Source organism: Sebastes umbrosus, chromosome 2, assembly GCF_015220745.1.
Source record: "Sebastes umbrosus isolate fSebUmb1 chromosome 2, fSebUmb1.pri, whole genome shotgun sequence".
NCBI classification, from domain to species: domain Eukaryota; kingdom Metazoa; phylum Chordata; class Actinopteri; order Perciformes; family Sebastidae; genus Sebastes; species Sebastes umbrosus.
The window spans coordinates 6,705,039-6,731,492 of record NC_051270.1 but is presented as its reverse complement, the minus strand read 5'-3'; the positions used below and the strand labels follow the sequence as shown (position 1 = coordinate 6,731,492).

General features: G+C 41.0%; 1 protein-coding gene and 1 long non-coding RNA gene across 3 annotated transcripts in view; both read right to left on the bottom strand.

Moving 5' to 3' along the window:
- The window catches only part of cdh8 (cadherin 8), a 116,823-nt gene extending 103,612 nt beyond the window's left edge, over positions 1–13,211 (bottom strand). For both annotated transcript variants that reach the window (XM_037748628.1, XM_037748636.1), the window contains exons 1-2: positions 12,447–13,211; positions 9,896–10,437 (exon numbers count right to left, since the gene is read on the bottom strand). In XM_037748628.1, the coding sequence (XP_037604556.1) occupies positions 9,896–10,153 (258 nt within the window). In that variant the 5' untranslated portion in view covers positions 10,154–10,437; positions 12,447–13,211. The remainder of the gene's footprint in view (positions 1–9,895; positions 10,438–12,446) is intronic.
- Positions 13,212–17,206: 3,995 nt separating this feature from the next.
- Positions 17,207–26,181, bottom strand: LOC119475705. The gene is made up of 3 exons (XR_005203849.1): positions 26,111–26,181; positions 23,978–23,998; positions 17,207–17,217 (listed from the first exon to the last, which is right to left on the bottom strand). It is a non-coding gene; the product is annotated as an uncharacterized LOC119475705 (long non-coding RNA).
- Positions 26,182–26,454: the final 273 nt, after the last annotated feature.

The following is a 26,454-nucleotide window of genomic DNA, read 5'->3' as shown; positions in this document are numbered from 1 at the left end:
GAATGGATGTGCTTTCCTGTTAAATTATAATTGCAGCTGATGCATGTACACAGGAGAGCTTCCAGGGGATCACGGACGAGATGCGTCACGTGCCTCCTTGCGATACGCTGGGCCGAGACATGGTTTCGGCTCCCTTATGGAAAATCCAGGATGTGATTTAATGCAGAGCGGTTGCTTTAGGTACATATGAGAGGAGCGGCTGGGCATTGTGGGCTCCAGGTTTATACTGTATGTGTGGGTGTGTTTTTAGACAGACATAAAGAGGGAAACATAATGAGTGATATTTCAAAAAAGAATTACCCATCTGCCAATGGCACGATTTGAGCTATAGTACTTCTATTAAATGATCACTGACAGGCTGGTGAAATTACTCAAGATGATGAGGCGAATATAAATACTTTCTTACTCCGAAGAGAAAGCTACTATATGTTCACTCTCCAGACACTCACACCTAGAGGTCTGAATCAAGAGTATGAGATCAAATGGTTTCTCTAAAGCAAATAATCGTGGTCGATGGCGCTTCCTATATATAGATTTATATATATATATTATGGCTGTCAAAGTTAACGCAATAATAGCACATTAAAATATATATTTTTTTTATGCTACTAATTTTTTTAACGCAATTTGCGTTTTCAGAGGGCTCAGTTGTAAAGCTAAAGTATAGATACTGGCATCCAATGAAATTAGAAAAACCTAAGGAATTCATTGGTACCAACCATGTCATACTAGCTTATCGCGAAGGAGGTTAAATGATGCTGCGAACTTGCGCTAAATTTTGGCGAGGAAAAGCTGGCATGGCCATTTTCAAAGGGGTCCCTTGACCTCTGACCTTAACCATATTATGATTTGAGTATATTTTTGTGCTAAATGCAGTACCTGTGAGGGTTTCTGGACAATATCTGTCATTTTTTTTGTGTTGTTAATATGTTGTAAATACATACACTCATTTGCATAGAGCAGCATATTTGTCCACTTCCATGTTGATAAGAGTATTACATACTTATACTATACTTAAATATCTACCTTTTAGGTACATTTATAAAAGATAACAAAAATTGTGATTAATTTGTTATTAATCAAAATTAATCATGGATAATCATGTGATTAATCACGATTAAATATTTTAATCGATTGACAGTCCTCATTCATATATTCTGACATACATATCTGTAAAATTAAAAAAACAGTCATACCACAGGTGTGTCTTTTTTTCCATAATGGGATGTGATATAGATAACTTATTTAGAAGGATGTTTTAAACCCAATTATTGTACATGTAAGAACTATATAAATGTTCCTCTACCTTCGAGTAAGTATTGTAATGTATTATGTATTATGTAATATATATATATTATATTTTTGAACGTAGGTGATGGATTTTATATGTGTAATGATGAATATGACATAATGTTTATAAGTATGGCTTTTGTATTGTGTTTATATATTTAATCAAATTGTGAATTGTCTGTTGATGTTTTGTCACGCTGGTGTTTTGGATGAACTACACCTGATATCATAGAGTTTGTTTTACTATTGGTGTGCTTTACAATATGAATAAATATGGGTGTGGTTTCCACTTTTCAAACACTATGACCTGACGAAGATCCAAGCAGGAAACGTAGTCAATAAAAATATCGTGGCACGGAGTAGTGTGCAGACGTTACCTTTTTTTTCTTTGGTGAAATTACTTGGCAATAACATTTAAGAGACAAACGATGATATGTTTGCTGCAAAAGTAATAATGCCAACGAGGATGAGGTCGCCGGTAAATTGGAAATACCACCAAATTCAGTCTGCAATTTCTGCTCAAAACACATAGAGCAGTTTAGAGCAAAAACCTTTCATAGATATGACTCGGCTGGCAAATGTTTGCAAAGACACACCACCTATAAAGCCTCATGGACACACTGTATTTACCGCTGCACATGTCTAAATATACTCCATCCGAGCCCGTGTCTGCTCATCTCATTTTAGTCCATAACACTACCGAATGGACTGCTGCGCTTCACACACACACACACACACATACACACGCACGTACGCAGCTTGCTAATGGGAACCATGGACGACAACACGAGGCCATAGACAACCTGTCAAGCTCTTGGAGGGGCAGCACTAATGTGATCCCACAGCTCTATCAGAGCCACCGCTGGGCCCAGTGTTTTATTACAGACCGGGAGGGACAGACAGAGGGAGAGATTGGAAAGGAAGAGGGAGACTGTGACCATGGCCCATTGATATAATGGCCCTGCCGGCATTAGTGATATACTGCACAGGTGAGCCTTGGGGAGAGAAGAGAGGAGCGCGGCAACAGAGCAGGGGAGAGGAGGTAGAAGCAGAGGACAGAGGGATGTTAACGTGTTTTTTTTTTTTTTCTTTTCTAAATTACACAAGAGGAGGGGATGGAGATCTAAGGGCTGAGAGACAGAGGAGCTGCTGCTCCACTGCAGCTCAATACAGATCTTTGTGGCGCTGCCTGAAGAGAGATTACAGAGCTGTGTGTTCCAGGAGCCGCTGTGGGTGTGAGAAACAGAATGGAATGAAACGAGGTCCAACAAACATTGACGGGCTTTTCCTTTTCTGGGATTTAATGACAGCTTTTTTTGATTCAACCCTCTCACTATAGCGCTGGAACCTGCGTCTCTAATTTGGGCTATATTTCAGAATGTATTATACCCGAGCCAATGCTTATAATTTATGTGTCATAATGGCTATCAATCACAGGCAATAATTCGGATAATATTCTCGTTAACTCCCACTCCTCATCCATCAATCAAAAGCAGAGCCAGATACCCGCTCAATCGCTGGAGCCGGAGTAAAATGCAGATTAAGGTGGTGGTGGTGGTGGTGGTTGGGGGGGGATCCTCGCTAATCAGGGGCCACATCGGCAAGTCAAGAAGGGGGATCAACCCTTTTGGTTAAACTGGCAACAGGAGTTGTACAGAGTCTCAGGCTGCTCCGTTCAAGGACTCAATCTCGCCTTAGCTTTGCCTCGCTGCCTCGCATTGCCAAAGCCGAACACGTGGGGAAATTTTAACAATGTCATTGTACCACACCCCGTCGGCCCTGGAGGCCAAGCTTACTTGGGCTCAAGAGCCACTCTCTCCATAATCACCCCGGTCACAGAGAGAGGGAGAGAGAGGTGGGGGGGTAGGAGGTGGAGGTGGAGGTGGGGGACAGAGACAGAGAGAGGCAATCCAGCCGAGCAGAAGTAGCTTGCATCAGTATTTATAGACTGATGTCCCACATCTTGTACTAGCAGCCCAAAGTGCACAAAGCAACAAAAGCAACAAAAAAGTTCTGAATTAAATTCGGAAAAAAACAACAACAACATCCCAGATAAAGATGGTTTACTGAGGCCCTGGTCCAGGTGGTAAACAGACCAAATAAAGTATCATAGTGAGCCATGAAAACTCCACCTTATCAGATTGGGTAGATGAAGACATTAGGGCTGTCAAAGTTAAGTCAATAAGAACTTGTTAAAGCAAATTTGTTTTAACACAACTAATTTCTTTAAAGCATTAACGCAACCTTTTTAGCTTGTAGTGGGCTCAGTTTTAAAGCTGAAGACACTGACATCATATGAAACTATGAAACCTAAGGAATCACTTGCCACCAACCATGTCATACTAGCTTGTCGCAAAGGAGGCGAAATAACGCTCCGGTATTACATTTAATTTTGACAAGGAAAAACTGGCGTGGCCATTTTCAAAGGGGTCCCTTGACCTCTGACCTCAAGACATGTGAATGAAAATGGGTTCTATGGGTACCCACGAGTCTCCCCTTTACAGACATAACTACTTTATGATAATCACATGCAGTTTGGGGCAATTCATAGACAAGTCAGCACACTGACACACTGACAGCTGTTGTTGCCTGTTGGGCTGCAGTTTGCCATGTTATGATTTGAGCATATTTTGTTATGCTAGATGCAGTACCTGTGAGGGTTTCTGGACAATATTTGTCATTGTTTTGTGTTGTTAATTGATTTCCAGTAATAAATATATAAATATATTTGCATAAAGCAAGCATATTTGCCCACTTCCATGTTGATAAGAGTATTAAATACTTGACAAATCTCCCTTTTAGATACATTTTGAACAGATAAAAAATGTGAGATGAATTTGCGATTAATCGCGATTAAAGGTTTCAATGGACTGACAGCCCTAGAACACATACATACTAAATACACAAATACACCTGCTTTTTCCAAGGTACACACTGAACCAATGAATCCAAGCTGCAATCTCTTATCACCTGAATGTGCCTCTAAAGGGGAAAACAAGAAAGAAGGATTAAACCATTTCAGACACTACTAGAAAAGGGTCTTAAGTTTTTTTTGGGGGGGAAACAAACATCACTTACATCACAGAATAGCACCTCTGCTTCAAGCAAAACACCCTGCAGACTTCCATTACACCACCAATCTGATACTACTGTGGCCCCTCTTGTTGGGAATCCTGTCAAACAGCTTGTTTGGAAGAATGAAGCTTGTGTTTCTTTCCCCCAGCACACACAAAGACAAAGCCTTTTTTTTTTTTCGTCTTTCGTACATATCCGTTTTCTTTACTGAATCAATAATCAAAGCTTTCTGTACCGCTGTCAGTCCTTGCAATCTCGCAGTTCAGCCTGAATTGATGAATATTAATGGTTGATTATCAATTCTCTTTGTGTGAAAAACACATACAATGCTGCGGTGGATAAAAGCGTTGGACAATAGGATGAGGGGATCAGTCAATTTACCCCATCTGCACTACAATATCGGCGGACTGGAATTCATCATTATCAATCCTCACGCCTCATATGCTAAATGATTGCCGGGGAAGTAAAGCAGTCCAGAGAAGTTGCGTCTGAAGCTGTTAGATATCCCAGCGCTGCTAACTGCCATCAATCTGCCTCGCACTACAAAGGGAAGGATTCTGATTTCGCTTTGGTGCAAACGCAGCAATTTGTTCACTGTTTGTCTTTTTGTTCTAAGACAGTGTTTTGCCTTTAATGGCCTGGTGTAAATGAGTTGCTTCGCTGTGTGTTTGAATAATTGAAATAGCTTTGATTGAGGAGGCAAAGTGGTGGGAGAAACATGGACGACATTGCATTAGGTTCTGATAGGCCTCGTGCCAAGATGAAGAAAGGTCTTCAACAAGGTTAGACTGTTATCAGGTCATTAAATGGGCATTATCAGGTCATAGATGTGAGTCAGAAGGGGCCTGGTACATCTAATAGTAGGTTTTATCATCAATTCACATGGTAGATCACTGAAATAAGGACTTAAAGAAGATAACAGCGACCTCTAGCGATCATAGTAATTATGACAAAAAGGTAAGTCAGGCGCTATAGTATAGGGCCTTTCTCAAACCACCCCCTACACACTCACCTTACCTACTTCAACTCTGTTTGCGCATTTGTGTGGAGGGTCCGCCCTATTAAGTGCAATCCCAAACAAATTAGCATGGATTGGAAGTGGATTATAAAACCCTCCAACAGCGAGCCTGCATCGATGCCGACTTACTGGCCACGTGCAACGGCGTTTTGTGTTCATCATGGAAAAAACGCTCCGTACAAACGTAAGTTCCGTGCAACTACCAGTACAAACACACATTGCTTAAACTAAATAGATATTTCAGAACTTAAGGTTACATTGTATTTATGATCAAATATGAAGTCTTGAAAATGGTAAACGTGTCCATTTGATCGTAAAGTGTTGTATAGAGACTGTTGCAAAAACAAAGCAGCCAATTTAACATCAGAGGTAAAAATAAGAAAATATTTACAAAAAAAGAAAAGAAATTCCACCACAGAAGCCTGGGCGTTTGATTTAATTATTTTTAGTTTTAGTTTCTCTGTTTTTTGCATATTCTTATCATTCTTAATACTTTGAACCTTTGCACATCTGCTTGATACGAAACCATAGTTACGAAACGTTCATCCCAAAGCTTGCCGCTGTATGTACAGGTATACCCTACACCTTAAAGAAGGGTGCTTCATTCAGCTGTGAGTGAGACTACAGACAGAGTTCACTCTGTCACGGAGTGGAAGTGGGGAGGGTCCGCTTTGAGAAAGGCCCATAGATAGCGTGAAACACCATGTGGGGTCAGAGGTCGGGGGCAATGGATGGGACACAAAACACAGTACTTTCTCCCAGGAGACTGGGGTTCACATGCTATGTGAAATCACAACCTTATGTTTCACTTTCACTTTTTAAACAGTTATTATAAGCCAAATACTTGGTTGTGTTGCCTAAACCTAAAGAAGTTTTAATTCTGTTGCCTTAACCTTACCAAGCTGTTTTGTTTGTGTTCAAAGCGTAACTTTTCGTTCAGCTTTACTTGTTAGAACGTGTTGCTTTTAAGTTTCACTTTCACTTTTCACACGTACTTATTTTGAGCCAAAAAATTACTTTTTTTCCTTAACTTAACTTGGCGGTTTTGTTGCCTAAACATAAAGAAGTTATAGTTATGTTGCCTAAACCTAAACAAGCTGTTTTGTTTGTGTTTGAAATGTAACGTTTCATTCAGTTTTACAACATGTTAGAACGTGTTGGTTTTAAGTTTCACTTTCACTTTTACTATGTAGCAGGATTAGCAGGCCCCTCATCTATGAGGATTACTACGACTGATAACGCATATTTAATGAGCTGATAAAAGTGAAATCGTGTGACGACAACCATATATACTAAAGAACGCTTATTTTATTTTAAAACCCAGGCTACACTTTCCATCATGGCTGTGCAATGGTGAATAAAGAGCTGCTTTACCTAAAAGCCCCCTCTGCTTGCCTTCCAATGGCCTACATGAGAGTCTTTACTCGCTGGAGTGGCGTCTCCCACTCGTCGTCAACAATGAGCAAAAACGCTCGTCCCTTAGCTCGGTCCGCGAGAGCGATACGTTGGAGCCTATCTACCTTCACACTCCATTTGCCTATTTCTATTCTTAATGACGGGTTATTTCTGAACCGTCCCTGGCTCATGATGAGTAATCCTAAAATCCCTTCCAACACCGTGTTCGTTTTAAGCTACAGCCGAGCAACAAGCTTTCACAGCTGTCTCCCCTGCTTCACTTTAACAGGTACTGCATGTCTGCTTCCCCCGACGCCAACGGGACTGACGGGGGCTGACGAACACGCCGCTCAGTGAATCACAATGTCAAGAGACGACGCGCTGGAGAAGAACAGCAAAAGGGAAGGGTGCTGTCACGCCTTGTGGCCGTCCTCCTCGCTCTCCCACACCTCCGCCTCCTCTAAAACCCTCCTCCTCCCCCTGCTTTCCTGCGTTTATGCTAATAGCCTCTGCTGAGAGAGAACACCGAGAATGACACACCGTTAAAAAATCGATGGCACAATCTCTTTCTGTCCCCCTCTCACAAACACTATCTCTCACTCTCCTTCCCGATGTTAGTTGAGGGGAGCCACAGTCGCGGGCAGAGGACTGGGGATGCACGTATAATTAAACCTCAGAGTGCGCGCCGGCAATAAAAAACTATGGGATGGAAAGAGTCCAATCTTGGCCCTGGACTTCCTTGATAATAGGCCCACAACCACACACGCAGCACACAGAGAGCTGTATGACCCATTTGAATCACACCTCCCACCCATTTTGATTCATTTTTTAATTAAGCGTGAGAAACACAGAGAAAAGGGGAAGAAAAAGGGGGGACCGAGAGGGAGAGAGATTTATAGTCTTAAACCAATACAGTGCCATCTTGGTTCAACATAAGACTTATCTTAGCTCTGCCAGGCATAGTCATGAGCACTTAACCTTGCAGTGAACGCAACCCATCATCATCATCATCATCACCTCGCAAAAAGGCATGCAGAGTTCTTCTTCATCCAGAGCTGCCCTCCCCTACCCTCTACCACTATGTCCTTCAACAGGAAGATGCTCATGACTAACCGTTCCTGCAGTCAAGTTTGTTGCAAAGCATTAACCGAGGCCTTGAGAGAAAGCATCTTGCATGACCGGGAACACAGCTTGACTTTGTGCCACCAATCCTCCAAAGCATTTCACACTCGGGCCACAGGCACACAGCATGATATTGAGAGTGTGTGTGAGAGCTTGGAATCATGAATCACAATTCCGTTAGCCACGTTTGTCATCGTTTAAATGGTATTTTTTTTTCTTGTGTGGCTTTTTTTTTTTTTTTTTAAAGAAATATTTTCATTTAAAACATCTCTAAATATTTAACCAGGTTGAAACATCAAATATGTGATGCTCAATATCTCACAGCTGAGATCCAACCTTTTTAACTTCCAAGCTCTCGTACGTATGCACTGTATGTACGGTCACCGCGGCCCCGGTGAGTGTTTGCTTGTTTGTTTCAGCATCCTGATGAGCAGCCCTCATCGAATCCAGCAGAGGCTGCCTAATTGACTCGCTTGAAAAATTAATGCATCACTTAACGGCATTTCTGTGTTCGTATGGTATTTAGAAAACACAGGTGCAAAACCCCACATGGTGGCACATGTATAATTGATGCAGCCATATGACAATGCTCGGGATAGAAGAAAAAGAGGGAGTGAAAAAAAAAAAGTACTTGGACCACACTTATTTTTCTTGTGCAACGACTGCTCTTTTGCTTCTGTACTATCAGGTGCCATGAAAGAAAATATATATTTCAATGCACAACAATGGCAATATGTCACAAAACAAGAAAAGCATACCCACCAATTATCAAATATTAGGCACCACAACACTGTTTGCAAAAGCTATTACTGAACAAGATCAAATATGCTGGACGGCCTGCGTTCCTGCCCGTGCCATAGAGCGGCAGGGTAATATTCTGGGGGAGGGAAGCGAGCGTGGCAGCCAGGCTGACTCTCCCCAGGTGAGTCCCAGCAATGAGCTGTGAACAAGCTGCTTTGGCCGGAGCTGGCCAGCAGCCTTCCCACCCCTCCCCTGAAACCTGCCTGACACTTCCACACAGGCCAGGGAGCAGGTGGCCCTTAGCCGCAGGATTAGCCCGCAGTTCTGTTCATTATAGAGGGTGGAATGGGAAAACTAACCGTAGCTAAAATAACCCTCTCTTATGTCATGCACAATTCAAAATTGCCTTTTTACAGTACGGGATGGGATTGAAATAAAAAAAAGAGACTTTCTCATGCATCTGTATTTTGTGTGGTAAGAGAAAGGCCCATAGACAGCGTGAAACTGTATGTGGGGTCAGAGGTCGGGGGCAATGGATGGGACACAAAACACAGTACTTTCTCCCAGGAGACTGGGGTTCACATGCTATGTTAAATCACAACCTTATGTTTCACTTTCACTTTTTAAACAGTTATTTTAAGCCAAATAAATGGTTGTGTTGCCTAAACCTAAAGACGTTTTAGTTCTGTTGCCTTAACCTAAACAAGCTGTTTTTCTTTGTGTTCAAAGCGTAACGTTTCATTCAGTTTTACTTGTTAGAACGTGTTGCTTTAAGTTTCACTTTTCGAACGTACTTATTTTCAGCCAAAAAAATACCTTTTTTCCTTAACTTAACTTGGTGGTTTTGTTGCCTAAACATAAATAAGTTGTAGTTATGTTGCCTAAACCTAAACAAACTGCTTTGTTTGTGTTCAAAATGTAACGTTTCATTCACGTTTTACAACGTGTTAAAAAAAAGTAACATAATCTGTGACTGCTACACAGTTTCCTCGCATTTCAAGGACACCCAACACAGCAAAAAGAGATGTCGCCACCATTATATGATGAGAGTTTAATTATTTCCAAAAGCATTTCGAGAGCTGTCTCTCTCTTGTCCCCATATCTCTGCTTCCCCCTTGACAACCAAAAAAACCCTCCCACTGCCCATGGGAAGAAGAAGATGAGAAAAAAAATGGAAGGAGCATTCAAATGGCCGAATTAATGTTTCCACACGATAAGCGAGCTTAATATAATGCTGACAATCACAGCACTCACCCTGCCAACTAGAATTGGATCGGGTCCAGAAAATTCCTCCAGCACAAACATTTGATTCCAAACCCATCCTCTCTTGGCGCGGCTCAGTAATCTTTGTCCTTCGCCAGGGCCGCTCGCCACCGCCGTGGACCCACCAGTTTGTGTACTTTTGGACTGGCCTGTGATGGGAGTCATGGACGCGCAAGGAACACAAGTAATCCACACCAGCAGCAAGGACATCCACAGATCCATCAGCATCTCCTCGGACCGCTTTGGCATCCTGTCGTGTGTGTGTTTTGTTTTTGTTTTGTTTGTTTGTTTGTTTGCTTCTTCTCCTTCTCTCTCTCGGCTCCTCTCGTTTTCCCAGCTCCTCTCGTCAGATCAACAGCTCCTTCTTAGATAACAAGAAAAGGTTACTTGTGTCCTCTTTGAACGGCGGAGCTCGCATTCATGGCGTGATAAAGGTCACTTGCATGGCTTGGCATGCCTCCATAGCAGTTGGTGAGGAGGGTGAGGAGAGCTGCGCAGCATCCATCCATTTGGCGTTATTCCGAGGGGGAGACCTATAAGGGAGGGATCACAGTTGTTTGTTAGCTGTCTTTTTTAGTCTTGTGAGGAGTTGTCAGGAGGGGTTGGGTGGGGGGAGACGGAGGGAGGCGGGAACGAGAAAGTAGAGACAAATAAACATTTGAACAAATGAGACAAGACAGAGAGAGAGGAGAACAAACACTTTTGAAGGCAAGCAAAAATATTTTAAAAAGGGATTTTAAAAAACAGGAAGAAAAATTCTCATTTTCACACAATATATACCAAGATGTCACTTCTTCATCATTACAAATGATCTATCTGTCTCAGCCATGACCCTCCATTCCAATCTTGTTTTCACATTATGCTGCTACAATTGAACAACAAATGGGTATGTCTGTACTCTGAGGCTATGCAGCCCACAACATCAGATTGCCTTGCTTTAATCTGTTGTTCTGGGGATTATCCTGGAAAGATTTTGAGCAATTACATGTTTCTTCGTGACTGATGTTTTCACAATACATCTCGGGTGACATACTGTTATGGGCTGCAATCAAATGCCTGGAACAACCCCGTGCATGCTTGCATGCAATAGTGTGTAAGCTGTAGATGGATGGGGTGGCTGCAGGTGAGCGGTACAATGTCAACAGCGCTGCAGCTCACTGATATCATAGTAATCCAGATGAGATCATTGTGGAGGTATTTAGAGTTGATTAATCATTGGATCACATGTGTGATATTACAGTGGAAGTACTTTTTTTTTCTAATCAACATGGACATTAACTTTTTTTTTTACACAGAAACACTGTAATAAAATAAGAAAATCCTAATGGAATAAAATACAAAAGAGTGGAACAACTGTGGAATAATAAAAGATGTAGCCTATAATGTAAATTTTGCCCTTTAATCAAAAACAGATTTAGCTTCAACAGCTCAGTCTGCATCAGTGTACAACACACTGTTCTGCATTGTTCATACAAAATAGAAAAAAGAAAAAAAAAGCACAGACACAAAGGGTTGGCTTTCAGCTCTAACTGATGCAGGTGGACATGCTATCACAGCCCGGAATGGCTCGCTATCAGCGCGGTGTCAGTGTTAGTTCCGGTAACTTTTACTGCGCACACTATGTCACTGTGGTCATATATGCTGCTGCTGTTAGTGTGGCTCCAGGAATGCAATTCCAAGGACAATAAAGCTGTAACGTATTCCACCTGAAGCCAACTGCAATATCACAAAGTGTGGAGTGATGCGAGTTATACTGTGGCTTTTTTCTCTACTACTAACTACTACAGGAGGAGAATAAAAAAAGATGCAGGTTAATAAAAAAAGGGGAAATTAGAGAATTTAAACATTTTGATACAAAAAAAATGTAGTATGCATGAAAAAAAATGCATTTTTTCTGCATATTAAGTCACTGTGGTGCGTGACTAAGCAGGAGATTTCAGCACCACGGGTGTTGGACAGCTCCTCGCCAGAAAGCAGCCGCTCCAGACAGCAAAGCTCAGCCGCAAAGCGAGCGCCAAGCAGCGGATGGAGCTGTCCAAGGTACTCTAGACACACTGGAGGAGCAGTACAATCTCCAATGTCTCGTCAAAAATAAAAGAAACCCTGAAAGTTTGAACTACTTGCCTTTTTTTTCTACGCCTCTGCGATAGTCTGCAGCACGATTATCCCTAAATACATTCAGCCCTCTCTCTGAAGTTTTACCCTTAGAGGAGACATTGCATCCCATCAGCCTCGTCTCTCTGTGCATCCGATGTGGCACCAGAGCGCACGGACAGTCCGATTTACGGTGGAATAAACCGCACACACAGGCAGCATTATGTGCCACTTATACAGAGATGCAGAGGCAAGTGAAATGTGAATTAAAAAAAAAAAGGCAGCCCAAGTTGCAGACCTCTCTGTAAGACTTGCTCTACCGCTTCGTGCCGGGAAAAGAAGAATGCACCCTGCGATGGAGAGGAGGATGAGAAGTCCATCCATCCACTAAAACGCCAATCAGTAATACATGTTTATAGGCTATAACATGGTGGCGGGCTATACTTACTATAGTGAGACTTGCATCCTTTCCCGCCGCTGCTTCTGCTTCTGCTGCATCGTTTCACCAAATAAAAAAAAAAAATACGCAAAAGAAAAAAGTCCCAATGCGTTTCACTCGAGGCGGTAGGTAGGGGGGATAAAATGAGCCAAAACGCGGAGAGAGGCTTTAGATATCCTTCACCTGCAGTTTGTCAAGGCGGAGTGACAGTGTTTGTGTGTAGTTAAGAGCTCCGACAGGCTCGCTGGCCGACTGGGAAAGTGAGGAGGAGGAGATGGTGGAGAGATGCGCGGCGGTAAAAGGAGAGCCTCCTCCTCCACGGCGCTCATTGGGTTGATGAGGAGCCGGGTCAACAGGCGCACAAATGAACGCATGCCGCTCTGCACAGCCACTGACGCGCAAAGGTTACACCGTCTCCGATTGCCGGCTATAGACTATACTGTAAGATAGGTGTGTGCAGGTAAAAAACAAAATCCTCTCATTACTGTATTTCTCTTCCTCTTATATTCTAACTCTTCTCTCGTTGCTGAGGCAAAGCGACGCACGAGATGACCTCCTCTCTGTGATTAGTGAAACGAAACCGAGGCTGCTCATTTACACTGTCATTTGATAGGGTTAAGCAAATGAACAGATGGACACACACACATATAGTAGCCCTGTTGGCACACTAGTAGAGAGTAAAACTATTGAGGCTTACTAGCCCTTAAAGTGACAGTTATTTGTATTATTGTGACATGAATGTGAAAAAAAACTAAAGCCTTTTTTTTGTTATGTGTGTTTTTTTTGTTTTTGTTTGCTTTGTTGGTTTGTTTTTTATAACTCTATTATTTCTTTTTGTCATTATTATTATTATTTATTTTCCTGGTTTTGGTTTGGTTTTGAATGTTGAGGTTTACTTGATGGGTTTGTCTGTAAGCTCATCTACTTAAAAGTTGGTTTATAGACTGTTGTAATTACAAACAGTGGATTGCATATATGAAAACAGCCTTGAAAAAAGGGCAATATTGAGCAAAATTAAGTAAAATAAAAAATATATATATATATTTTCAAAGAAGTTGGATGCAGGTCATTTCAATATAAAGCTCCATCAGACTGGACTAATCTTCCTCTTTTTCTGAGATCTATTACCTCTTTCCGTTGCTTCAGGACATCTTTATTTTCTCCTCTTCAAACAACCTGTTCATGTTTTTTTAATTTGTGTGTACTTATGATCCTCAGTTGATTTGTGCTACATATAAAACTGAAGACAAACTGTTGCAATTGTTCTTTATGCTGATGTAATTGAGTTAAATATGGTCATTGTATCAAATTGTTCTAGTATAACAGCAGAGGGCTGATGTGGGGGTCTGGGTGGGAGATGCTGAGCAAGCTGTCTGTATCTGTGTATTTGTAGTGTATGTTTGTTATGTAATGCTGTTTTGTCTGTATGTGTTTTTGTGTTTGTGTCTATAGGACCCCCTCGAAAATGAGTTTCTACATCTCAAGGGGCTATCCTATCCTTTCAATAAACTGACATTTGATAGGGTTACGCAATGAATAGATGGACACACACACATATTAGTAGCCCTGTTGGCACAGCAGAATAGAGTAAAACTATTGAGGGCTGACTAGCCTTTAAAGTGACAGTTATTTGTATTCTTGACACATGAATGTGTCTGTGCATAAAAAATAAAATTAAAAAAACTAAAGCCCACATTATTAAAAGACAAGGAGCAGGGAGAAGTGTGACACGGGTCTTATTAAGACAGTTAGTGAAAAGGTCATGCTCATCATTGCATGGCTGAATGTGAGTGTGAGTGCAGTGTGAGTGACAGCAGGATGGAGACCATGGAGAGAGCCCTCTAGTGTTTGTCCGGCTACTTGGCAGCAGCCGAGCAGGCCTTGGGGGGGGAAACAGCCTTCATTAGTACAGAGAGGATGGTCAGGATACTGTCTGACACACGTGGCCTTTTTATTTCAGCTGTGAGAGTCTCTTCATGAAGCTCATTCAGCCCACAGAGTATTAACCACCGCCTCCTCTGCCTCGCTTTGTTCCAACACTGGCTTCACATTCCCACCACCTCAACCACCGAGTGCATACTCAGAGTGAAAAGTATGCGAGTGCAACATGTTATTGTGCCGTATATATACCACCTTTAACACAACAGAGCTCTTCCTCTTAGGGCTTTTGTCTGGTGGGGGCCTTTTGACCCAAGTGCCAGAGATCCCAATTAGCAAAGACATCAAGTCTACCATTATTTATTTCTGTACCATTTAATTTTCTTCCCACTCGCACTTTGATGTTGCAGCTGCGTTTCAGATGGGAATTCTCCAATCATCTTCTTTTAAAAGCTGCTGCTGCATAATGCATTAGGCTGTAAATGTTGAGCCATGTTTCCCTGGCTCGATATATGAATGGATGGAGATTTCATTGATGGACACATATCGGGTGTGAGTGTGGATAGAGTTAAACGTGTATAAAAGGACTGCTCCGGGGGCTGTTCGTTTTAAATGACTGTACACGGTGAAGTAAACATAAACGGCAAGAAACAGCACATGGCAGTAGCTCAACCTGTTGGTGTGGTGTAATTATGATGCAGTCTAATCTCCCCCTCACTTCCTCTCTCTCTGTGTGTGTCATACACATTTGCAGTGCCTAGCAAACAACACAGTAAAAGTGTCAAAGCACAAACTCTAATTCATGCTTAATACAACATAAAACTGAATTAATGTAATCTTGACATGTTCTTTAAAAGGAAGGGCAGAAGCTATTTACTTGCTTTCCCTTACCTTAATCAATTATATTTAGTTGCCTAAACTCAAGCAATCCTTAAAGGTGCAGTGTGTAGTATTTGGCACCATCTAGCGGTGAGGTTGCAGATTGCAGCCAAGTGACCCCTGTGCCAAGCGTGTAGGAGAACTACGGTGACCGACGCAAAAAGGTTAAAACGCTGATTTCCCTATCTAGAGCCAGTGTTTGGTTTGTTCATTCTGTTGTTCATTTGTTCATAAGAGTATTAAATACTTGACAAATCTCTCTTTGAGATACATTTTGAACATATAAAAATTGTGCAATTAATTGTGATTTACTATGGACAATTAATCACGATTACATATTTGAATCGATTGACAGCCCTTATTAATATTCTATTCTAAATAATACAGACTGTTCCTTTAAGCCAGAAACAACAAACACAGGACTTTCAACCAGGACTGTGTTCGTGACCGGTGTTTTTTTGTTTCTTTTGTAATTTACATTAGTGATGTTTCTGATGTGTTTTTTAGTTACAATTGTGATGTGTTTTCCGTTGTTATGTTACATTGTTTCCGTACATATTTTACTTAGTTTGTGTATTTTAAGCCCAACCATAATGCTTTTCCTAAACCTAACTAAGTGGTTTTGTTGCCTGAACCTAACTGCGGACGTTACTCTAGTTTTGTTCTGTGGCATACACATAACACGTGAAAAGGCTACAATGTGTTGTCGTGACATGCGGAATGTCAATGTAATGTTATGCTATTTATACGCCTTCCCATGAGATTAGGTTGCTTACAAATGTCCAGCAACATGTGTCAATTTCAACTTGTTACGCATTCAGTTTTTTCAAAATAAAATTCCGTCTTCACAGGAAACAACGTGGTTAGGTCTAGGCAACAAAACAACCTGGCTAGCTCTAGAAAAAGACAGTGGTTTGGGTTAAAATAACTATGGATGTGGTGTTACTTGAGTACGGAAGTTATGTGACATATAAGTCAACGTTGACTTGTGGTTTCACACAGGACACGAACAGCGGTATCCTGGGGGAAAGTTTAGTTTTTTGACCCACCTATCGACCAAGACCTCATCCCTACATGGTCACACTGTCACTCTTTATACTTTCTGGTTCACAATTAAGTGGATTATACAAATTGATTTTATGTGCATTACTTTCCGTAAGTAAAGCTACAAACAGTGTATGAGACCAGCCCGGGCATTAACATCAGACATATTCGAGCTGGAGCTGTGTCATATATCTAACTCATCTGGTACCATTTTATAGTAAAAAAAAAAAAAGAAGAAATCTCACATTATAGCTTTAAAAGAAGTAGGACCTTGGGGACCAATGCTCATTCACTTCCTCCTCCCAGGATTTCCCAGGTGATCAGGTAAAGGCTCCACTGACATCAGGTGAATCTGAAACTATCATTCAAAATCTCCTTCCGTGACTGGAGTTCTGTGCAAATGAGAAGGTCCCAGCTTTAAATTAGTGATTAATTCCACTGACATGGCCCCTGCCAGTGATCAAAATATCAGACGGCTTTGGAAAAAGGCAAAGTAAGTGAAGGGGAAATGGTCTTTAGAATCCAAGCATCCTCAATCGATCATTAGTTACTGCTTTGTCAGTGGTATTAATCACAGAGCTGTTGCTGTGTGCGCCACTGACTTCCACATCTGAAGCTCTGCACAACAAGTCACCACCACAGGGACCGTTACTATATGGAGATGCTGTTGTTTGATTTACATTTTTTTACATTTACATTTGTTCACTGACAAATCACTTAAAGTACAAGCTAGCCCACTTTTATTTTAGCACACACCAGGGTATTCTCAGTTGCAACTATATGAGCCTGTTACAGCAGGTGTAAATGTCGTCAAAAACACATTTTTTGCGACCAACCCCACCCCTACACTGGCCATGTTTCTGACTCCTATCACTCATTTTGATGAGACCTCAATGAAACAGCATCCAGCCTGAGGTTGAGATAACCAGCAATGGCAAACTCTGCTTTTAGCTTTATGTTCCTTCTTTACTGTGCTTTACTTTGCTTTATTTTTCCTTTAAGGCTGCCATTAAAGGACCCCCCCCCCAACGCCCCTGCTGTGTCACCACAACCCTCATCTTGACAGCTACAGCAGGCCAAGCTCATCCATGGCAAATGCTGCAAAATAGTTTCCTCTTTGGAGAGGTGCCTTCATGGAAAAACTGTCATAAAGAGAAAAACAACTCCATGTTTACATTTTTTCTGACCGGTGACCCCTTGTGGTCATGAAAGTAATGACTCTTCTCAGAAAACCCAGAGGCCATTTTGATTCCCAGTTAAAAAAAAAAAAATCTTAAGTCTGTTATAGAGTGCTACAGGAATGAGTCCTAAAACCCGGAAATGAGTTAGCATTTTAGCACATCCGGTTCCCTCGTCTCAAAGTCCGTGGTGGCATTCCCAGAAATTAGTTTCCTCCATATACACACATAGGATGGAACTGTGAACACGGTTCTGGAGACTTGAAGCTCATATACATAGCAACATATTTTTTTTAATTCTATTTCGATGCTCATGTTTGTGACCCAGCAGCCATGTTGAGATAAGTTGAGGAAATACAAAGCACCGCCCACCAGCTGGAGCAAACTTTCTCATTTTACAGCTAAACAGTACACTACAAGATGTTTCTTAAAACATTTGAGGTGTTGTACAGTAGCCCAGAACGGGCAACCAAACACTGGCTCTAGATAAGGCCATTCGCATTTTCACAACAGCCACAGTAGTTCTCCGACACACTTGGCACACGGGAGAGGTTTCAGTTGGTTGCAATCTGCAACCTCACTGCACCTTTAAAAATTAGGGCCACAACTAACAATTATTATCAGTATTGATTTATATGTTAGTTACTGTATGTTCTCAATTATTAAATTACTTTGTCTTAAAAAATTGTCAGAAAATAATGAAAAATGCCAATTATGATTTCCCACAGCCCAAGGTGACATATTCAAATGTCCTGTTTTGTTTGACCAACAGTTCGAAACCCAAATATATTAGTTAACAATGAAATGAAACTGAAAAAATACACTACATCTTCACGTTGGAAAACTAAAACCAAGAAATATGTGGTATTTTTTCTAGAAAAAAAAAAATTCCAAAGCAATTTCACATTTGTCGCTGATTAGTTTTCTGTCAATTGACTAATGGATAAATCAAATAATCTTTGCAGCCTAACCATGGCCACAATATTTCTCTAACCTTAATCAATTAGTTTTCGTTGTTTAAACTTAATCAATCCGCCAGAAAATGCTCATATGCATCTTTTTTTATAATAATCATGGCTTGTTTTGGAAGGACATTTTGTTGCACACGTCGGAGATCTTTTTGGTCCAGTTATTTATAGGATTGGACACATTCGGACTGGAGCTGTCTCATATACCTAACTCATCTGGTACAATTTTATTGTTGAAAAAATCTAACATTACAGCTTTAAAGGAAGTGGGACTGTTGGGACTAATGCTCATTCACCTCCTCCTCCCAGGATTTCCCAGGTGATCAAGAGATTGAAACTACTGTAGTTTCCCTCCGGTCACAAACGTGTCTCAACAATGTTTGGTCTGCTGCCACAATCATCCGGGCAAAAGAGAGGTTACAATGATGATATCAATGAGTTACAATGCAGTTCAGGTGTTAGGGTGATGTGGAAGATGGAGGTGGGGAGGAATGGCTCTGTGTCTAAACTCACCAAATTGTTTTCTTCTTCCTCCTCTTCACCTCGTCCCCCTGTCTTGGCCAATAAAACATTACAATAGAATATCAGTGAAAGTGCTCGCCTCAATAACCACGTGGCTGGTGGACATGAAAGGCTTGGAAATACTCATTGTTCATCATTGTCAAGTGTTGCCCTCTCTCCATTTGACAGTATAATATTAACAGCACAATTGAGGGCCCATGCTGGTTCAGTCCATTTGGCTCCTTCAAATCCACTGTGGATGATTTCAGGCAGGTTTTAAAATCCTTTTTTTGGAGCTGTGAATTGTTTAAAATGTCAAAATATGCAAATCACTCCTGACCTCTTTTGAATCATGAAACGCGGCATAAAATCAAACTTATATTCGAGTCGAGTATGGGCAAAAATATGAAAAGAAATATCCCTCCTCCTTAACCCTCATCCTACCGACTGAGGTCCCCGCAGACCCCATAGGTAGACTCTTTGTCATGTCTCACAAGTGTTTTATTATATTATTCCAATTTTTCATGACTTCATCAATCAGTTTGTTCCTAATGACTTCATATCATTGTTTTATGTTTCTGTTGTAATTATTGCTTTTTAAATAATCATTTTAAATACCATTTATTTGGGTTCTGGGCAACCCATCGGCTATCGACCTGACGATGGAAAATCCTCTTGGGGCAAGGGATTATATTTCTAGGGTTCCGGTGTAGCCAGCGGATATCCGGGCCAAGACTTCCTTTTCCGTGCAATTATTAGCAACTTGATGTACGAGACTGGAGCTGAAAGTGAGAGACGACGTATACGACCGGATTGTTTCACAAGTAGCCAGTTTACAAGCTAATTTTAAACCAATAAAAAGCTAAATCATCGTCAAACGATAGCCGGTGGGTTCTGAGATTGTATTTCGGCCAATGCGTTCCACCACTTTTGTTCTCCACATGAAATGTTTGCATGCATTCAACCAAAGCGTACATGGTCAATACTACTTGGACTATAAACAGAAACCAGAATGACACCAAACTCTTGTCTCGTTGCCTACTGAATGCAGGATCTGTTTATAGAGATTAGATCCTGCGGGACCCCAGTCAAAAGCAGCCAATTGCAGTAGGCACAGATCTCCTCATGTGCTCTGTCTATTTTAGTTTTACACAATATGCAAGGTGTAACTTCCTAGAATTTTTTTTTTCTTTTTTTTTTTCCCAGATGACATTAATTACATAACTAATAATGTTTTGAGAAGAAATAAGCTAACATTTTTAAGTAGTTTATTCTTGAGGTCCCCAGTCGGTAGTCTCCGTATGTTAACTATGTTGGTAGGACGAGGGTTAAACACTTTGATTATTCCTGTTCAGACAATAAGCACAGTGAACAACCAACCCCCTCCCCCACACTTGGAGCCGCTGAGATGTTTTGGGTGACGTCTGTGTTTGAACACGCCAAGATAGAAGTACAGCATGTGGCACATTAGCATTCTTAAAAGTCACACTTTAATTGCTTGCAGATTAAAGTTAATTGATTTAGCTGATGGTTTTAAAGCTCCTGAAGATAATTAAGTGCAGTGTTGAGAATTCTGATATGTTGACATTTTGAGAATGAACAACCTGTAACGCGTGGGTACAACGTAACATTAACTAACATCTTAATCATGCAAATTAAAAAACACGGCAGATTTAATTATCACCGGTCGAATCATTGGTCCTCATTAATTACATTAGGCTTATTTATTCACTTTCACATATCTATCCCACTTACTTCCCAATTATGCAGGACAGTCCTCAGACCCCCGCTGATATAACAAACAGTGATTCCATTCTGCCTTCATTAGGGGATGCATGTAATAAGACGCCGAGGGGACGGAGGGACAAATGAGAATACAAGGTTGCAGCAGCGAGAATGCAGAGCATCAGAAACGAGTAATAGACTCTCTTAATACGCACATATTTATATATAGAGGCCACAATTTACTCCGGTGACACATGTGAATTAACTCACATTACGCCCACCCACAAATGATAAACAAAAACAAGTTTATCTGCTGTTTTAATATCTCAAGTTGACTCAACAAGTAGTGGATAGTTGTTGTGCACACGCTGAGTGAACTTAATAGCACAAGGTTGATCAGCAGTTGTTGAATCTGAATAATTAATTAACTGAACTAATCAGGTGAGAAAAGAAAACAGCTGCTGCAAACTAAAGATGTTCTAAAATGTGCATGTATTGTTTGGGGGTCAGGATGGCATTGTAATTTTATTTTGAGCATGGCTGTGAGATGTATTTTGATCAGATGTTTTACCTAAGATGTCTTTAGAACAACTCCATGTCTTCATAACATCCTAAATTATTCAAACGATGAAAGAATGTAGGTGACGAAGCCACATAGTTTATTATTTAACTGATACAGTGAACATAGGCAGGGAATTTATTTTTCATTTTTTCCCATGGCAGTGCCAGACATAGCTGTGGGAGGAATATGTCACCTCACCCACACCAGTATTGGGTCCATGCAATGTTGTGAACCACTTTCTCTCCCAACTCGTCAAATACCAACATTTGGTCAGTGGCTCTTGTGTCTGATACAGACGCACCGAGGCAACCTTTAGTATATGATGCACAAGACTTTCAACTAACTCCAATATAAACCCACTTGTGTCATTATAAGGTGATAAGGTTATAAGGTAGTATAAAGAGTGAGAAAGTCTGTTTAGGGAGGAGGTCAAGGTGGATGGTTGGGGTCAAGCACACACAGATTTTCACCCAGGAGACCACTTATCGTGTCCCGCGTGAAACAAGGTCAACATTGAATTATTTTGCCTTACTTTTACGTATTAGGGCTGTCAAAGTTAACGCCATAACAACGCTTTAATGCAAATGTGTTTTAACGCCACTAATTTCTTTAACGCATTATGTTTATTTAACGCATATGTTTAGATCGTGGCTCAGTGTTAAAGCTACTGTGAAGATACTGGCATCCAATGAAACCAGAACAAACTAAGGAATTCATTGGTACCAAACTTATGCTTAATTTTGGCGAGGAAAAACTGGCATGACCCCTTTGACTTCTGACCTCAAGATATGTGAATGAAAATAGGTTCTATGGGTACCCATGAGTCTCCCCTTTACAGACATGCCCACTTTATGTTATCACATGCAGTTTCGGGCAAGTCTTAGTCAAGTCGGCACACTGACACCCTGAAAGCTGTTGTTGCCTGTTGGGCTTTAGTTTGTCATGTTATGATTTGAGCATATGTTTTGTGTGCTAAATGCAGTACCTTTGAGGGTTACTGGACAATAATTTGCATTGTGTTAAGTAAACCTTCTTCGTAAGTTTATTTTGAAAAGACACTATATGCATGTAAATGAGCGGAAACTGACACGCTGTCCCCGACACGTCCAAAGCTGATGCTAGAGGGCTACCTAGAGCATCATAGTTTGTGTAGAACCACTGACCAAGCGCTGGTGTTTGACGAGTTGGGAGTCTTGAAAATCTTGACTGCAGCATAACATACACGTTAGCCAAAGAAAATGGCATATACACACAAAGTACAGATGAGATTTGTCATTAGGTTGTATTGGCAATTTCTGATAGTGGTTGAGATATTTCAGCGTCGACCAACAGACTAACATTGCCAGAGGCGCTACGGTCCATTAAGTCTAGTTGCTAATGAATGGGATGTGTTATTCTGGTTGCAGCAGCCGCAGTTTGAAAGTTACTGTCCACTTGTTAGATCCAATTAGGTGGAGCGGTTCAAAAGGTGATGCAAAATGACGTACTTGTGAAACCGGAGTGGCCATAACCTAGAGAGGATTGTCAGGACACCAAGGCAGTTAAATACACTAATGGAGAAAGTCCACCTTCATTGGACAATAGCCTTTTCTTCTGATATGTTCACACCAAAGTATGATTAACCCAATGGTTGGAAAGTCACACTCAAGAGAGAGTTACATAAAAGCTTTACATGGACCAGCTGTATATATTAACATCAAGCCGTCCCTCCGTCTCTGTCAGCCTCTCTGACGGTCGTGATGCTTTATGACTATTGGCATACAATAGCAAAACTGAATGTGTCAAAAGGGAAGTAATTTGACATTAATCGGGTGTAATGTGAGAGGGAGGTAAAAGATGAAGATGAGTGCTAGCAGAAGAGTTCTATGATTAGATGAAGACGGACATCAACAGACATTGATGGTTGTAATGAATAGACAGAGTGCTGTGGTAATGACACTTTACCTTTAATAGTGCTCATTAAGAAGACTAGCCACTTGGTTAACAAGGATGAGAGATGAGCTCTGTCGTCATGCTATAGTCTGAAGAAGGACGTTATGAATTTCCTTGCTGATAAGAGGTAAAGAATTATAGTAGCCCGAAGGTTGTTGTAGTCAAGTGTAAACCAGGAGCGGGTCTACAACATTTTGAATGGGGGGCCAGACTCAGGCACGCACTGAAATATTTGGAATACAAAAAAAAAGTGTTGGACTGAAATTTAAAGCCCTTTCTCTAGGCAGTGATAAGAGGTACATTTCAAACTGTTTATTCAATGTAGACGTGTCAAATATACAACTTCACATATTCTGATTTGCAATGATATTAAATTAGATTCAAATTTGTCGTTGCAAAGCTACCGAAACAATGAGATCCAGTTTAGCATCTAACCAGAGGTGCCAAGAGTGCAGAGTAATGTCCAGAGTATATAGAATGAACAGTAATATATAGAATAAATATAAAATGTATAATAAATGGTAGGGGAAGATATGAGCAGGCTACACAACCCGTTCTCATTCTTGAAGCATCAAATACTGCCACTTGGTCAGTGCCCCTTCGCGTCTGATACCGATGTACCGAGGCACCGTTCAGCATCTGTATGAGACCCACCAGGTCTTCAACTAACTCCAATGTAAACCCATCCGTGTCATTATTAGACGGTCAGAGCAACTGACGTAGTATAAAAAACAAGAAAGTCTGTGTAGGGCCGGTGTTAGGGGAGGATGGTCAAACAAACACAGGACTTTCACACAGGAGACCACTGTTAGTGTCCTGTGTGAAACAAAGTCAATATTGACTTATTTGACCTTAGTTTTGTTACGTAACTACTTAATGGCAGTTGTGTAACAACTTATTTTATGTAATAAGCTCACTTATTTTAACCCAATTCCTAAACCTAACCAAGTATTAGTAGTAGCGGAAATTGGACGTTTCTTGTGAACACGGAAGTTTATTTTGAAAAGACACTATGCATGTAACAAACTTATATTGACACGCCATACCTGAGTCCAAAACTGGTACTAGAAGGGTACCATAGTTTTAAGCATAGGGCGACTAACCAAGCTGCGTGAGGATGTGCTGCAATACACTAGATGTATGAACAGTCTAAACATGTGAAGCACTGACAGTAGGCAGTGCAGGTGTAAGTAAAAAAAAGATATATAGTGCTGGTGTAAGTAAGGAATGTTAATAGTAAGACATAATCTATAGAATAAACAGCTGGATGTATGATATGAATATGTCATATATGCTATAGATCAGATATGTACTCTATAGACAGTGGTATATAATTTATATGAATACTGTATAGGTCAGTGTGGACAGTAGTATAAGATGTATGGGTATGTGAGAGTGTATGAAGTGCAAAGTAAGTAAGTGTATGTGCAGTAGTTTGGCAGTGTTAAGTGTAAGCTAGTGGCCAATACCAATAAATAACCACCATTTGTAACTCCAAACAGCCATAAACAATAAGCAAAAGTGCTTTCCCACCCGGATCTTATAACATTTTGTTTCATTTACAGTGGGGTTAAGGACAATCTGACTAACAGCACATGATAAACTAACCAACTAGCCTCTATGTGAACTCAGCAAGAGCCTGCAGCACATTCCTCATTTCTACAACTATCAGTGAAGTTGTCCTTTGCACAACTCAACATTTTAATAAGGTCACAGTTGGAAGTTGATGGTACCCTTTAAAGTCTTGGTTGTATGCAATAAATGTACATTAACAGCTGAATTGCTTTTGGACAAAACACAATGTCACAATATTATCCTGATTCTTTCCATGTTCCTCTCCCAGCCTGCTCATTTACATACTACTGTAACTCCCCTGCCATTTCAGACCCTGCCACTCCCTCCTGACCTGCAATAACCCCAGTTCCTGCCATTCCCTATCTCCTGACTTCCCCCACCCATCCATTCACGTACAGTTATACCTACAGTCATACAGTATGAACATGCTTCCTTGATCACAATAATGCTCCTGTACAATGATTATGAGTGCATGGAAGCAGCAGAACTGAAAACTCTTGACATGACAGAGCAAAATGTGCTGTGTAACCACAGGAAATTGTGTTTGGAGTTCACTTAAATTAAAAATGTTCAGACAGCTCTGCTGGACCACAGAATTCATGTGGTCGGTAACTGTATTATTTCAAATTATTTCTGAGAAACTAAAAACTCAGAATATGTGTTTAATACCTCATCAGTCTGACATGAACAAAAGCACTGAAGGTAAATGTGTGTTTGACTGAAGTGCTGAGTGAACTGTGCATAACTTGCGCACTACATCTCTCTCAAATTGAAGACTGTATATGAAGTGCATGCATCATTCAAAACCCGTAAATCATTGATTGCCTTAATTGCATTAAATGTTGCATTTAGATGGACATTGCAATTTTTACTGCTAAAAAAAGTGTAAAGCAATGTGAAAAAGGCAAAACACAACAAATGAAAGGCCTTTTGTTTCTCAAGCGCTATAAAATTGTAGCGTAACAAGAATAGGAATACACCTTAAATTAAAAATAAATTAAAATCAACACCTTAACTCCCGGGCCAGGCTGGGCACGTCAGCAGTGCGTGGGGGTGATCTGGGTCAGCCATTATACGTTCTCACTCCTCGTCAAACACAGATGTTTGGTCAGTGGCCGTTGGGGTCTGGTCCATCTGGTACCGACGCACCAAGGTACCCTTTAGCGTCTGTATGAGACGCACCAGGCTTTCAACTAAATCCAATGTAAACCCATCCGTGGCACTTCACCACGCTCAGAGCAACTGAAGTAGTATAATGAGAAAGAAAGTCTGCTAATTCGGGAGGAGGTCGGAATGGATGGATGGAGTCAAACAAACACAGACTGCCACCCAGGATACCACTCTTTACGTCCCGTGTGATACCAAGTCAACGTTGACTTATTTTATCTTACTTTTGTTATGTAACTTACGTACATACGTAAGTTCCGTAACATGAATACTTATTTTACATATCAAACCTACTTATTTTAACCCAAACCACAATCTTTACCTATACCTAACCAAGTAAACCTATGTTGGAAGCTTATTTTGAAAAGACACTATGCATGTTAGGAGCGGAAACTGACACGCCATCCCCGACAGATCCAAACTGATCCTAGAGGGAGGGGTACCTAGAGCATCATAGTTTGAATTGTAGGGCCACTGACCAAGCGTCGGTATTTGACGTCAGTGAGAATGCGTTTAACGATCTCTCAAATGGCGGGTTGCTCGTAGTGATGAACCGACAGAGAATTATCACCTGAATCTCCAGATCCTCTTTACGGCGCATTATAGGG